Here is a 15,758-nt window from a genome sequence, read left to right as displayed (position 1 = left end):
TAACACAAAACTCTGACATAGTTTTCTAATTTTTACATCAGTGTTCAGCTAAGTGTTCTACAGATGTTTCTGCTCCAGGTCAGAACTCTAACCTTGATGCATATTTGACCTGTGTTAGCGTCAGTACCTTGGGGTTTCCTCCTGCCTCCTTGGCAGTGTACAGCATCTGCAGGGCTGACTCTGCCAGGGTTTTAGTCTGGTCCAACACAGCCATCTGCTGCTGGCTGCTCAGGATCTTGGATGCTGTGCCGATAGCTGCCAAGATCAGCGGCTCAAAGTAGCTTGCCATCTGAGATACCTGTTCAAATGTGTGGACAGATGTAGCCAGGAATCATTTCACAAACCCAGATTCATCACTTCAACTGAATATATCACAGTGAGAACATGTTTAAGATCCAGTAGCCAGTCCTGGAGACAGATGATCCCCTAATGGGAGCAGCTGAAAGATGAAGAAGATTCTAGAGTCAGTTCTCCTTCATAGAAACCAAATAGCATACTTGATCAGCTGTAGAAATGTAGCCATGTTTTACCTTATGGCCCAGCTGGGAGGCCTCAGACCGAGCAGCAACAGCTACAGGCTCTATCAAATTACTGATCTCATGGACTGAAGCAGCCATCTGCTCATGGAGAGCCTGGAACATACATTTTTATGAACATTATTCAAGTCATTCTCTGGGATTCTAACATGTGGAAATGTGCATTCAGCACACGTTACCTCCATGGAGATGTCCTCTCTGGGTGTTAGCTGCTGGCTTATAGCAGCCAGAGAAGCTTGATCCACCTCCCGGATGCAACCATTCAGCACCTCAATAGCGTCATCACATTCTCTTTGGCCAGGAGCCTTATCTCTGCACAAACACAAGTAAAAGACAAAGAGGTAGGACCATAAATACTTTAAACATCTCTGAGCCTTATTTACCTAATTATGATGATTATGATGATGATTAGTTATTTACAAGATCCCAGACAATGAGTGGTGAAATACATGGACATTCCAAAGTATTGCACGTTGAGTCTATTAATGTTTTGCGTGTGATTTACTAAGAATAATTGTGCACTTGACCATGAATGGCAATGTAATGTAGACAGCAGTATATAAATGAGGATTCTGAGTGTATTAACAGTAAATTTAATGAGCCACTTGAAGCTTTGCACTCCATAACACAAATACACATTTTAACTGAAAATGTCCTTTATTTAAACAAATTAAACCACAAGCTAATGTGCCTTTAAAATGAATTGTCTGAGGAGGTGTGCAGTGATTGGCAGAGGTCCAAATTCAACAGTTTGCCTTAAAACTGTTGGTTTAATGCGACTATCTTCAAATGCAGATTCCCACAACGGAGTGCTAATATTCTTTTCACTTTCAGATAATCATAGAGAACATGATAAGAGCAGAAGAACAGACCACAAAAAATGATTTAAATATGAAATATGTACTGTATACTAATATATATGTACACTGTAAACTATGGAGTAGTGCAAAAATGGAAGAAAAGAAGAAAATTAATGTTCATATCACATTTGTTGTAGCCAGTGATGCCGGTAACACATTACTTAGTAACGCGTTACTCTAATCTAACCACTTTTTTTAGTAACGAGTAATCTAATGCGTTAATCTTTCCAAATCAGTAATCAGATTAAAGTTAGTTCTCCAAGTCACCGTGTGTTACTACTATTTTTGCACTGTGGGTCGATAGCAGCATTAAACTTGGTCCGTGGGCAGGGGGTCGGGGTTCGACTGAACTGCCCACTTTAAGCGACCTGTGAGCTTTTCATCTGTGGTTTTCTGCAGCAGCGACGACTCGTCCTCACCTCTTAAAGCACAGTGACAACAGCACACCTGCACTGAGCTTTACAAAGACATTTTTATGCTTTTTTTCTCCTTTATCTAGAATTCTGAGCTGAGCCGCTCAGTATCTGCTCGTTAAAAACAGCTGATCCTCCATGATGTGTCAACAACTAACACTATTTTCCACTCAAATGCACCTAAACTCTCTTTCTGAGGACCACATGATGTGAAACGCAATAAAACTTTCTTACCTGTAAATCTGGTCATGTTTTCTGCATAAATAAATGTTATCCATTCTTTGTGCTCAAACGCTAAAGCAGGGGCGAATCCAGATGGAATGGGGGCGTGGGGCAGGGATGTGCCCCCCACCCCCACAACACCCCTAGATTAAAAGGTCCAGTTTTGAAGCCTTTTTTTTACTACAACTACTAATACTACTTAAAATAATAATAATTTCGACAAGTAAAATGTTTAGAGAGAATTTAAATGTTAGAAAAATGTTAGAAAGAATTTAACAGTTACATTTATAAACAATGTAGGTTAGAAATTGCAAGTTTTACTGTTACAGTGCTGTCAACAGTTAAATATGAGGTCAAGAAAGAGGTCTTTATTTTACTTTTTATAAAACAAGTATTTATTTTCATTGAAGCCAAGAAAGGGTGACTATAAAGTGAGTTTTGGCAAAACAAGTATCATTGTCATGTTTAGGTGGCAGAGGGTTGGTGTCGGCAGCTGGGGAAAGTAACTAAAACGTAACTAGTAATCTAACTTAGTTACTTTTACAATTGAGTAATCAGTAAAGTAACTAAGTTACTTCTTCAAGGAGTAATCAGTAATCAGTAACTGGATTACTTTTTCAAAGTAACTGTGGCAACACTGGTTGTAGCCACTATTTGTCCTTAGCCTTAAATACCTTAAGGACCATTTTGGGATGTAAAGATTTTCACATGTGGATGTTTTACTGAAGATACTGAATTTTGGAAAGCTGTCCTCCACCTTGGTACTCTGCAGTTCTGACTGGTTACTGTTCTGATCACATTTCTCCTGTTGTTTAGTTTGGACAATTAGTTACAACCTATGAACTTAGTTTATAATATCATAATAACGGTGGCATAGTCAACAAAAGCATACCTCATGTTGGTGATGAGCTTCTTGATTGAGTCAGACACAGTCCTGGAGTGTCCTGCAAGCACAGACCATTTAGGTGGGTCTTTGGGATTAACAGCCAGAGAGCGGGCTGTTTGGATTAGCCCAGTTGAACTTTCCAGCATAGTCTTTGCTGCCGCCACAATGGGCTCCATTGCTGCATGTCCCTGAAGACAATATGGTAAGAAACACTGGATTCAGGAGCAGAGTCTAGAAACCTCTGTTGATCTGAATCAAGGACTTTACAGCAAAGAGACAAACTGTTTTCTTTCAAAACAAAAGATTTCACCAAAGAATTCATTACAAAAGTCTGTCAATTTCTTCTCCTACATAATGTGTCAGCTACACACACACACACACACACACACACACACACACACACACACACACACACACACACACACACACACACACACACACACACACACACACACACACACACACACACACACACACACACACACACACACACACACGTACATCTAAACTGAGCTATCCAGGGAGAAGGGCCTTGGTCAGGGAGGTGACCAAGAACCTGATGGTCACTCTGTCAGAGCTCTAGCATTCCTCTGTAGAGAGAAGAGAACCTGCCAGAAGGGCAACCGTGTGTGCAGCAATCCACCAATCAGACCTGTATGGTAGAGTGGCCAGATGGAAGCCACTCCTTAGTAAAAGGCACATGGCAGACCACTTGGAGTTTACCCAAAAGGCACCTGAAGGACTCTCAAACCATGAGAAATAAAATTCTCTGGTCTGATAAGACAAAGATTAAACTCTTTGATGTGAATGTCAGGCGTCATGTTTGGAGGAAACCAGGCACCATCCCTACAGTGAAGCATGGTGGTGGCAGCATCATGCTGTGGGGATGTTTTTCAGCAGCAGGAAATGGGAGACTAGTCAGGACTGAGGGAAAGATGAATGCACCAATGTACAGAGACATCCTGGATGAAAACCTGCTCCAGAGTGCTCCTAAACCCTAAGCACAGAGCCAAGATATCAAAGGAGTGGCTTCAGGACAACTATGTAAATGTCCTTGAGTGTCCCAGCCAGAGCCCAGACCTGATGGAACATCTCTGGAGAGATCTGAAAATGGATGTGCACAGACGCTCCACATCCAATCTGACGGAGCTTGAGAGAAGCTGTAAAGAGGAATGGGCGGCATTGCACCAAGCTTGTGTTATCATATTCAAGAAGACTTGAGGTTTGTAATTGCTGCCAAAGGTGCATCAACAAAGTACTGAGCAAATGGTGTGAATACTTATGTACATGTGATTTCTTAAGTTTTTTTTTTTTTTTTTTAGTAAATCTGCAAAAAAAAAAAAAAATTATGTTGTCATTATGGGGTGTTGTGAGCAGAATTTCAAGGGGAAAAAAATGTATTTACTCCATTTTGGAATAAGGCTGCAACATAAGATGTGGAAAAAGTGAAGCGCTGTGGATACTTTCTGGATGCACGGTATATAACGTATAGAGTAGCTGACATCAAGAAGACCTACTAGTGGCTAGAAAAGGTCAGCCTAAAGGACAACACAGAGACCCTGATCACAGCAGCACAAGAACAAGCCCTAAGCACCAGCTCCATAGAGGTAGAAGTCAGCCACAGTCAACAGGACCCAAGTTACAGGCTGTGCAAATGTTTCCCAGAGACAGTCCAGGACATAGTAGCAGGATGCAAGATGCAAGCTGGGACAGCACACACAGAGGCACAACCAAGCCTTGGGAATCGTGTACAGAAACATTTGTGCTGCATATGAATTACGAGGGTAGGCTGAAAAGTTCTAAGGCTCACTATAATGCAGTTAATGCATTACTCCTTCATGGGGAGCCTTAGAACTTTTCAGCCTACCCTCGTAGAAGTTCCCAAGTCTCTTTGGGAGATGCCACTAAGGGTGGTTGAGAACAACAGGGCTATGGTCCTGTGGGACTTCAAATTCCAGCCAGACAAGCAGCTGCTGGCCAACCAACCAGACACTCTGGTGGTTGATAAGGAAAAGACCGTAGTTGTGATCGATGTCGCAATCCCAGCTGACAGCAACGTCAGAAAGAAGGAGCCAGAGAAAATCGAGAAGTACCCAGGGCTAATGGAGCAAGTGCAGCAGATGTGGAAGGTAAAGTCCAAAGGTCCCAGTGGTAATAGGAGCACTAGGAGCTGTAACCCCCAAATGGGAAGAGTGGCTCCAGCAGATACCAGGCACAACATCAGAGGTCACTGTCGACAAGAGTGCAGTCCTAGGAACAGCTAAGATCCTGCGCCGAAAGGCCTGGGAGTTTGAGGGTAGATATATACATATACACAAACCTTTTACTGCACGATAATTCATACTGAAAAAGTATTACTGAAGTGACATTCATTACAAGATGATTAGTCTAAGCATTTCAAAATGCACCTACATTGTCTTGAATTTCAGTCAAATAGGCTATTTTTCCAGTCATATATTTCATCACTGAAGTCTTCTTAAAGATAGCCTTCAAAGATTGTCTCGCTCTTATGAACCCCTGTATTGTGCGGTCTTGTGTCGTGAGCTTAGTGTATCGTCACACCCATATTCAACACAGACTTATCCTCTTGATGGATAACAACTGTAATAGCTTAATTAGACAAACAAATAAGATATGGTGTAGTAAACAAACAAAAAAAAAACAAAACAGCTAAATATAAAGCAGATGAATAACATGGACTCAGAAACAGAGTTAAATTATATCAGCTGACCAAGAGGTGCTTAATGTCCCTCTAACAGCTTACAGGCTTTAATTAGAACATCCATGTTGATGCCATACCTGTATGGCTGACATACAGCAGTGTGCAAAACCGTCAGTCACATCTAAATAAGTCCATTGTCTAAAACGTCTGTGTGTATCATGTATTGTTCCAAGTTACTGTGTTAACAAGATGCCACTTTATTCTCATTAATATGTACATTTAGGCACATTACTCCTCCAAAAGCTAATAATCCAATCCTTCAGGGTTCATATGTTGTCAATATGAGGTGTCTACCATGTATTGCTACTGACTAATCAGGTTCACAAAAATGTTAAGTGTCAACCTACAGATACTGGTACTGTTTTGAGGACTGGGCAAACACCTAGAAATCAAAGTTGATAAAACAAATCAAGAAAATAAACACACATCCACTACCTTCAACAGTGGCATGGACGTGTTGTAATAATTCAAAACATTTAGCAAGGAAAACAGGATGAAACGAGTAAGTAACTCTAAGTAACTACATCAAAAGGACAGTATATTCAGCTCTGAAATTTTGGGTTCTGATCGATACAGGTAATGATGAGTGAACCTCCAATTTTGGGCCATGCTGACATCTTGTAAAACACACAATGACCACACCATAAAACTAAGGCCTACAGACCAATCAAGGTGCTTGTGAAGCCTTGTGGTCAATTACAGGGTCTTGGTGGCCACTGAGGTGACAGCAACTTGTCTTGTGTTATTACTGGTCTTTTTAATGTAACATTTCTTCACATGCACACTCATTTAAATGGTGGTTGAGGTTTGTCTTCTATGAGTTGCAATGACAAGGCCGTTGACGTGATCATTTAGAACGTCATAGCGTCTTGTTGCCTTGACAAACTGCTCTTTCAGGTGTGGCCATACCTCTGGGCTGATCTGGGCAGGAATGCTGGCAAATTCTGGATTGGAAGCAAACGCTGTCAGGTTGTCCACAGCTTCTATCAAAGGACCAGTGGCAGCTTTACATTTCTCTCTGTTCTCCTGGTTAAACGCTCCATCCAAAGCCTGTGAAAATGTCAGACACAGTGCGCTCAGACTGACTGCAATGACACATCTCTGGGAGCACCGAGTCTTAATTCATGTTCGTAGTCTTGTGACACTGTCTCAACTAACTGACCTATTCCTGGAATTCAATTTTTTCAAGGGAAAAAATATTTGTGGTCCAAATTCATTCAAGGGAAGACGATCAAAAATAATTTAAAGTAAAAACCCAACTTGCTTATAGACGACAGCTGAGTTCCTTTAAAAAAAAAAAATCCATTATTATTTTTTTAACTGTATATACTAAAACCGTGTAATTTAACTTCCAGTTAGTTTGAAGAATACACAGACAGACTGCTTGGAATGAACACATACTGTGTGATTTTGTGGAGATAAAGAAAAAAATTCTTTTATCCAACTTGACCGAAAACAGTGTCAACTCTGAAAGTTATAGAACTAACAAAGACGTATTACTGATATTTGCCTTTGTCTAAGAAAATTTACTTTCACTGTGAGTAACGATGTTTTTGAAATGAGTCGTAACACAAACCTTGATGGACTTCACCAGGTTGGCTGTGGTGTTGGCCACCTCTTTGGCTGACTGCACAAACTGCCTCTTGGCAACAGGGTTGGGAGTTTTGGAAGAAGCCATGCGGCAGGCGTTGCACAGTGCAGAGGTGTGTTTAGCAACAATGGTGGCTGCAGAGAGAACCTGGGCAACAGAAACCCTCCAATTAGCTGAATCAATGATACAGTGATGTGGGCGACTGATTCCGTAGAGAGTCTGGGTGCTATTTTACTGACTGCAGCATTTACCTGGGACTGGGTGCAGGCTGGATCCACGAGGTTTTGGCAGGCCATCTGAATGGACTGGTTAGCCCGGGCAAACTGTGCAGGATCAACCAGGCCTTTCTGACCTGCTGTACTGTTAGGGTCAGAAACTCCAACCAGGTAGGCTGCCTATTAAGGACAGATTACTGATCAGTTCACATGGTGCATAAAACCAACATAACCTTTCTGTATCGTTCGATGTCATAAAAACACCTTCAAACCATTTAGTAGTACCTTATACACACACCCGATACAAGCAGAAAGAGTAAAACAATCAAGTAGGCTATAGTTCATCAGGTATTAAGGTTGGTAATTGTCTGTCTATTATGGGGCATTGCATGCTTCCCTTCTTGGTCCTCTATTTTCTTTTAATGTCAATGTTGTGGCAGATGTTGAAGGTTAGGGCTTTCTACTTGCTGCAATTAATAACCACAGAACTCTACTCTCTTGTGAAGCATTGCGATGCTGAGGGGACACTTTTGCATGTGTCCTTAGAGTGAAGTAGTGTCCAAACAACTTTTGTTCCATGAGCCAGCTCACAGTATAATAAGGCTTTCACAGCCAGTCGTCATCCATACAGTAAACACTGGCCATTTCTGGCTAATCTGAACTCTATATCTCCAACATTAGTTTTTTCAAGGACCTCCTCATTCAAGACAGTGATCCCATTTGTTTCACGTGTTCTTAGTGATACTTCCATGTTTCATTGCCATACAAAAGAAGAGGGGTCACACACTGGTCATAGACTTAAACTTTTGTTGTTGTACTGGTGCAGCAGATAACAGAATATTTGCAGAGGAATCCTGCAAATGGTGACAGAAGCACCAAATTCGGCACAAACACTCCTGAGACATTACTCCTGAAAAAAATCGACTGGCCCCTTGAATTATCAATAGGTAACCAGGTAGGGGTCAATTAAAGAATTACACAGGGATCAAAATTAAAAGATGCTCCAATCATATTGTAAACTATACCACATTATTTGCCTGCTCACTAAAGGTGCATGTACACATAAGCAAGACGCGTTACGAATGTCATTTTTCTGTCATTCGTGACACATTCCTGACATTCTTAATGTGACTTAACGCATCTGAATAGGTTTCTTAATAGTGCGTGTTGGTGCGATATTCTTGATATTCGTGGATCATGTTTTTGCCTGTTAAAAAAAATCTTCCACGAATGTCAGACACCACCCTCATTTCGTCTCACATCGTGGAGGTCGCAACTGAGCGTGTTGATCCGTCTTGATGAGTATTGATCCTTAATAGAACGTGACAATGTTCGTAGTGGTTCCTGTGATGGTTCTTGGAGCCCAAACTGTCACGCGTTATTACGAAGTGACACGGAAACTGTCAAGTTTTGACACGACTTGTAACGCGGTGTCACATTTCACTGCACGCCACGACGAATCAGTTTTCTGTCACGTGCGCACAATTAAACTCGGCTCCAAATGTCGGTCCACAGTTCCTGCTGAAGTTCCTCAGGATGTGTTCCACCTGCTGTTGTAACCGATGAGCGGGAGAACGAGTCTGAGCAACCAGAGGAGCGAGAGGAGACTCACGTGCAGCCAGACATCTCTGCACCTCCTCCAGTCCGGCAGAGGAAGAAGCGTGCGCACAATTAAACCCTGCTGCACAACACTGAGTTTGATTGCTGACACAAAGTTGGCTAAAAGTCAAATTTCAGTGCTCTTCAGCGTGCTCCTGCAGGTGTTCCACTTGCTGCATGTGCCTGATGTTTGGGAAAATACGCCAGACGAGAGCCGCATGAAGCCACACATCTGGCTCTGTCCTCCTCCTCTCTGCGCCACTCCATGGCACAGAGCCCAACTACGCATGCAGTAACAAAGTTCTTCTGAAAAACTGGAGCGATCTGAATTCGGTTGGATGAATATGGGTGTGTGTGTGGTGACAATTCACCTCGTTCACAACGTGACAGAACTTAACGATGCGCTGTTAAGCGCAATAGCGCGTAACAACGCGGAACACTATTCTTGATCGTGCGTAATGTTCCTGATAATTCTCTGGCAACATGTGCCATTAATCGTAACGTGTGGTAACAGGTTGCAGCAGTTCCTGAGGACACCTGACGCCTCTGCCCCGAATAATCACATTCGTGATCAGCGGCCAAGAATGTGTACTTCGTGGCATTCGTGACTTGTCGTTATTATGTGTAAACGCAGCATTAGATTCTTAAAAGATACAGTTTGGACTACCTATAACCAAGAATGATGACCAATAATTTGCATCACTTTTTACCAAAATTGGAGCAACTTTATCTTTTGACTTCTATACAAACTGAAATTGACCTCTGTCACCGTTCTTGCTGTTTTTACCCCACAACTCTATAACATTCATGCCTAGTGCTCCTGGTGGCTGGACTGGGTGTAAACTGGTTAAATGCAGAGGAGAAATTCCAATGCATTTATCAGAGTATGTACAATGATACTAATGGCCCTTCTTCTTCTGAAACGCAAATGTCAACATGCATTTTCTTCATACCTGAGCAGCTGCTTCAGTGAGGCCACACAAGGCTTTGGAGCCTCCACTGACAGATTCTCCAAATTCTGGCAGGTTGGAGTTCTTGGCATTGTGGGAAATGCCAGCCATGGACTCTCCAAGGACCTGTCAACAACACACACACAGATCATCTCTGCTACATCTTAAAGTTTTCAAAATCCACACACTGATAGCCACAAAAACACAGGTACATAAAAGAAATCTGGAGGTGGAATAATGCAGTAATGTTGTATACTTTATACACAAATGCTGCACTAAAGCTGAACTGCACACTGCTCTTTTACCACACAGTTATTGTGTAACAGTTAAGGTCAGCAAAATGGCAGAGACGTTATCATTCAGCAGGGTCTGTCTGTTACCAGGACTGATCAAAATGTTCTGAGCACATCACCAAAATGATTCATGTTATCGTGACAAAGAACAAATTAAACTTGCGTGCCAACTTGCTGAAGTTGGATTATTTTCTTTAATATAAGTTGAAACACCTTCAGGATTCAACTGAGGCTGCGCTGTGTGTCTTCACCGGGTTTCTCAAAACAAACAAATCCCTAATTTTTTCATTTGTCATGCATTCCACTTTTAGGAATATTAATTTAAAATAAAAAAAATCTAACTAAACTTGGCTACAAAACTTCCAGTGCTGGGAAATCGCTTCTAATATAAACAAATCTGTGGTCTTGAAACAGTCTTTGTGACTTACAGACTTCACGACAAATAAGCACCGGGGTCACGTGATCAACAAATGATGGACAGACAGGACCAGAGGTGAAAGAGGAGCAGTGCTGTGTGACTCACCTTGGAGTTCTCCATCACACTGTCGATACAGTCAAAGTACGAGAGCTCATTGACGGCTTCAGTTGGATTCTCCAGCATGCCCTTCACCGACTGGACACAACAAACACACGCACAGGGAAACGCTAAATGATCTTTAACATCAAATAAACACTTACTTTCCATTAACATCAAAGGCTTTCCAAGTCGATACTTACTGAACAACAGAGAGGATGTGGCTAAAAGATTAAAAGTCCTTACTGGCACAAAGCTCGCTCCCACCACAGGAACTTGCAGGCCATTTTAGGGCATGTGACATCTTTACATGTGTCCACCAAAGGGACAGCCCTTGCAAAATGATTTTTGGTGGCCTTTAGCATCAGGGTATGTACTTCTGAAAGGTCCTGAAATACTGGTGGGCAGGGCTCAATGCCGATTGGTCAAATTCAAGCAGAAGATGACAACAAACTGTCATTTCCATAAGCAAGCAGAATAAAACAGTATAGACAGCAAATACAAAAAATGGACAGACTAGGAGTTAGAGGTGACAGACCCGTGTCTGTCACCTCTCCCTCCTAGTCTGTCCTCCTAGTCTCCTAGTCCCTCCTATCCCTCCTAGCAAGGCTGCTTGAGGAAATCTATGTTGGCGTATCTGGTGGAATTAAACACACCTTGAAAACAGTGCAGAGAGAAAAATTAAAGCAGGACTACAAGCTGCTGAAGAACCACCACAACAAACGTTTGAACTTTTCCCACAGTTCGGTTTATTTTCACATGGCAACATAAATGAGCATGGTGTCACCTCATTGGTCAGAAAAGTCGTGTTTATGTAACTTCGTAAACCTTTTAGCAGTACATGCCAATATGAGACTTAAGGCTCTCCTGAACTGGCAGATTCAATAAGCATTTTGGTGTTTTTTTTTATTATATTATTATTAAATTGTACTACAAACTGGTGAACATTCTTCAACACTTCTCTGCAAATAGCTCAGTTGACACTTTACATTACTGATTTATATTTTTTGTGGTTTTTACAAGCTATGCAGTGTTATGTTCATTTGGGAAAGAAGAAAAAAACTTATACTGTATGCCAACCTGCAGCACAGTCAGCAGCGTTTTCATGCACAAATACAACTACACATGCAGAACTCATAGTTTGGACCTCTGGATCAGTGTGCATTCTCAACACAAGCAAACCGTATCACTGTGCACTTGGAACCGGGGTGAGTCTACCCTTTTCAAGCAGACTATGGTACACCTCACAGTTACTACATGTTCACACCTCCCAAACAAACAAAAAGCACAATCTGAGGAAAGAGAACAAACAAGGTCCACGTAAAAGTACCCTAAAAGTGTGTTGATTTTTTCATGACGAATTATCTCAGTATCTTCTGGGAATTTTTGGCCTCAAACTTTAATGTGTTTTTAAGACAAAGGATGAAGTGCAATAGTTTGCTTAAATCTTAAAATATAGCCTCTCTGATTCTGCACCTTTATTGCACAGATCCACTGAGAAGCATCAGATGTGAGTCTGGACTGGAGCTTTCTAAAGTATTCAAACTGGAAACTTTCATATATTAAGCAAAAGACTGAAAACAAATCCCTGAGGTCCATCTCCAATAAAGATGAGTGAGGTGGTGATGCACCTGAATAGAGCCTCAAGAGAGGTCTCAGACCTTTTTTTTTTCCTCAACTTGCTGCCTGATGCAGGCTCTCAACACAGTGTTTGAGAAAAAGAAGTGTGGACTAATGAACAGACGAGTGGTTTTTATGATGGTGCCTACCTCCAGTTCTCTAAGAGCATTGTCACACTCCTTCTGACCTGGAGCCTGCTGAGTGCACATGGTGATCAGCTGGTTGATGCTGTCTGTAACAGCCCTGTCGAGAGACAGACACACAAGGAAGAAGGTGAAGCGCCCTCTTAAGAAGTGTGTTTGGGTGTCTGCATCAATAATAAAGCCAGTAAATAATTTGTTAGTCATTAGAAAGGCCCCAGCCTACTGCAGACTGGGTTCAAACCCATAACATCCTGTTGACTCATAGCAGTGCTCAGTAGTCACGTGTCTTCTCAGTAAATAGGATGTTTAATATGTTTGGTCTCAAACTGTGGTGGGATTAATGGTGCTGCAGAAGTGCATGTATTCTCAATTAAAACACTAACGCAGTTTGAGGTCGCCACAGCGGATCATCCATCTCACCCTGTTCTCCCTCTTCTCCTCCTGCCTGGTGGCTCCATCCTTAGCATCCTTCTCCCTATATACCCTGGGTACCTCCTCTGCACATGTCCAAAACATGTCAATCTCACCTGACATGTTCCTTCCTAATCCTGCAGATCATCATCACTCCCAAACGACTGAATAATAAATGAAGGCTGACTGTGTTGCTTCTCACCGAGCAGCAGCTGCCAGCTGGTTCTTGAGATTGGGGGAGTTTGGATCAGTTGATAGAGCTTTGGCTGCCAGGAGCAGTTTACTGGAGGACATGGAGATCGTCTTTAAGTTGGACACCACACGAGTCTGATCCTCTTTAGACTGGAACAAAAATCAGGAATTCAGAATATGTCAGCAACTTTTGTTAAATGACTAATACATTATATTCACAGCCAAGAAAATTTTGGAAAACACTCAAGAATCCAGCAGTTGATAGGTATTTTAAAAAATATTATGAAATGTAGCCTGAATGTCTCGCATCGGAGACCAAACGTTTCTGGAAAGACACAATTCTGCAGTTCCTCAGGTTTATTTGATGTGGCAGAGGCAGAAATCAAAGAAATATCACAAATATAAAAATCATATAATCAGAACCAATAAAAATCATATAATCAGAACCAAAACCTTAATTAGGTGTGTGGTTGAACACACCTAATGTACCTTAGATTTATTTATTTGATTGGGTTTTTTTTGGGGGGGGGGGGGGGGGGGGGTGTCTATCAGCTTTTTGTATTTATGAAAGTTCTGAACACATTTTGAGTCAACTGTTAAAATTCTGTAATTCACAATTTAACTCTTGTCAGGACTTCTCAGGTAGAACAAACCCCAAGAAACCTGTTTCATCTGCTACTGTGTCACACAAGACACTATGTGGTCATGGATTCGTGGAACCCTCTGGTAAATAGTTGCGTACATCTTGCTTGGTTGGCACGTTCGGTAAACCGTTTAGCTTCTTTTCAAAATAGGTTTTTGTCCGCAAGATCTAATGGACCCCAATCATGCATATTGCTAGTCTACCTTATAACAACAGTAGGTCAAGTCAGTTCAGATGGCATTCTGTACACTGCTGCATCCACCACAGTAACAAACTGACTGGAATCCTGGTTGGCAACCACCCAGGCAGACAATTAGTACATCCTTACCTCTGAATGTAGCCATCTATTTGCAGCAGACAGATAAAAGCTGTTACAGCCAGTTTCATAACCAACTGATCCCTCACAATGCAAGTAGTACATTTCATCTCAGTCTCCCAAGGAAACTCTTGAAGTTGCACCAGTGGCACCCAAGATCCTCTGGAAAGACCTAGTACCAAAGATATCTACTCATCACCTTAGCATCATGGCATCACAACCATACAGTAAGTCTAGAAACACCACACAAGGACATAGAAGACTTGGACTGTTATTCTACTGCAAAAAATATTGGCATTGCCAAACACCTCTGCCCAGTGAGCTCATGACTCCGTAAGCTTTACCAAGGTGTCTTGCACTGACTCATGTTGTCAAAGACATGGCTAGCAGTCCAACACAGCTGTAGCTGTTGCAATCCTGGAGATCAGCCTTTCCTTTCCAGAGACAGACAAGTCCCTTCTCCCAGTCTTTTAGGATGAGACCAGTTTCCCAGATGGAAGCAAATGTGTCTTGCAATGTCAAGAGAACAGCATCTCCACCTGCCTGAAGTAGTTCAGCTTTGGCACCATAACTGTTTCACCCCTTTGCAATGTTTCATAATAAACCCTTTATTGTCATTGTACATATACATACATAACGAAATTTGGTCTCTGCATTTAACCATCTTAATTACAGGTAGACACAATCAAATAAATAGGAGCAGTGGGCAGCCAGAGTCCGACACCCGGGGACCAACTCCAGATGTAGAGATGCTGCCTTGGTCAGGGGCAGAGAAAGGAGCAGACATTAAATAAGCATGTTTTTGATTGTTGGAGGAAACCGGAATTTCCTGGGATCATTTACTGTGTTCAGAATCTTCCACCCAAATGTCATGCAAATCTTTGTGAAACCTTCTGACCTTTAAGTCTAGCCAGATCAAGTGTGAGACACTGAAACCTTATGGAAGCTGCAAGTCATTGGCCAGAAATCAGAAACTGGAACTTCTAAAAACCCTGCAGTCCTATAATTTTGACCACTTTTTTAAGTAAATATCTTTAGGTTTGTAGCTCAGAGCATTCTATCATTTCTGATAACATGAGTTCAGCACAATAATAAAACCTGCTAACTTGTGTGACAACAAAGAAGCCCAGTCTCACGCTTTTTTTTCGTTCTCCCATGACGAAATTAGACAAATTTTTGTGATAGGGCTTTTTTTTAACTCACTATTCCTAACCCTACTCCTACCCCCAACCCTAACCTTAACCATAAACTAATCTTACTCTTTCCCCCCACCCTAACCATAACTACCCCCGACCCCCCCGCTTCACTTTTAATTTTGTGCAGCCATCACGGAATGAATTCGAATGAATTTGTGCTGCTGTGACGAAAATGAGGCAGTTTTCATCACAATATCACGAACCAATAGATTAATGTATATTTCGTGCTGCTGAATCACGACTTGCCGTGAGACTGGGTTGCAAGAAAGATATAAATTTGATGAAGTTTCACAAATACTTATTATAAACTTATTTAGGAAAAATGTGACAGCTGTAGTGAGAAAAATATATGTATTTACAACAACACAAGGTAAATAGTCTAAACATGCACTAAGTTCATCTAAATACAAACTAAAGTGTCACAAGAAACCTAAAC

At 41.7% G+C, this 15,758-nt stretch overlaps 1 protein-coding gene across 1 annotated transcript in view; it reads right to left on the bottom strand.

The window, feature by feature from the left end:
• The window catches only part of tln1 (talin 1), a 198,656-nt gene that overhangs the window by 54,949 nt on the left and 127,949 nt on the right, over positions 1 to 15,758 (bottom strand). Inside the window, 11 exon segments of the mRNA XM_034193096.1 lie at positions 128 to 298; positions 531 to 632; positions 716 to 848; positions 2,924 to 3,105; positions 6,549 to 6,689; positions 7,216 to 7,377; positions 7,482 to 7,625; positions 9,998 to 10,120; positions 10,811 to 10,900; positions 12,571 to 12,664; positions 13,178 to 13,317. Of these exon segments, the coding sequence (XP_034048987.1) occupies positions 128 to 298; positions 531 to 632; positions 716 to 848; positions 2,924 to 3,105; positions 6,549 to 6,689; positions 7,216 to 7,377; positions 7,482 to 7,625; positions 9,998 to 10,120; positions 10,811 to 10,900; positions 12,571 to 12,664; positions 13,178 to 13,317 (1,482 nt within the window).

This window comes from Thalassophryne amazonica, chromosome 17 (genome assembly GCF_902500255.1).
Source record: "Thalassophryne amazonica chromosome 17, fThaAma1.1, whole genome shotgun sequence".
NCBI lineage: Eukaryota > Metazoa > Chordata > Actinopteri > Batrachoidiformes > Batrachoididae > Thalassophryne > Thalassophryne amazonica.
Note: the sequence above shows the minus strand (reverse complement) of the source record. Positions and strands in the feature narration are given on the sequence as shown.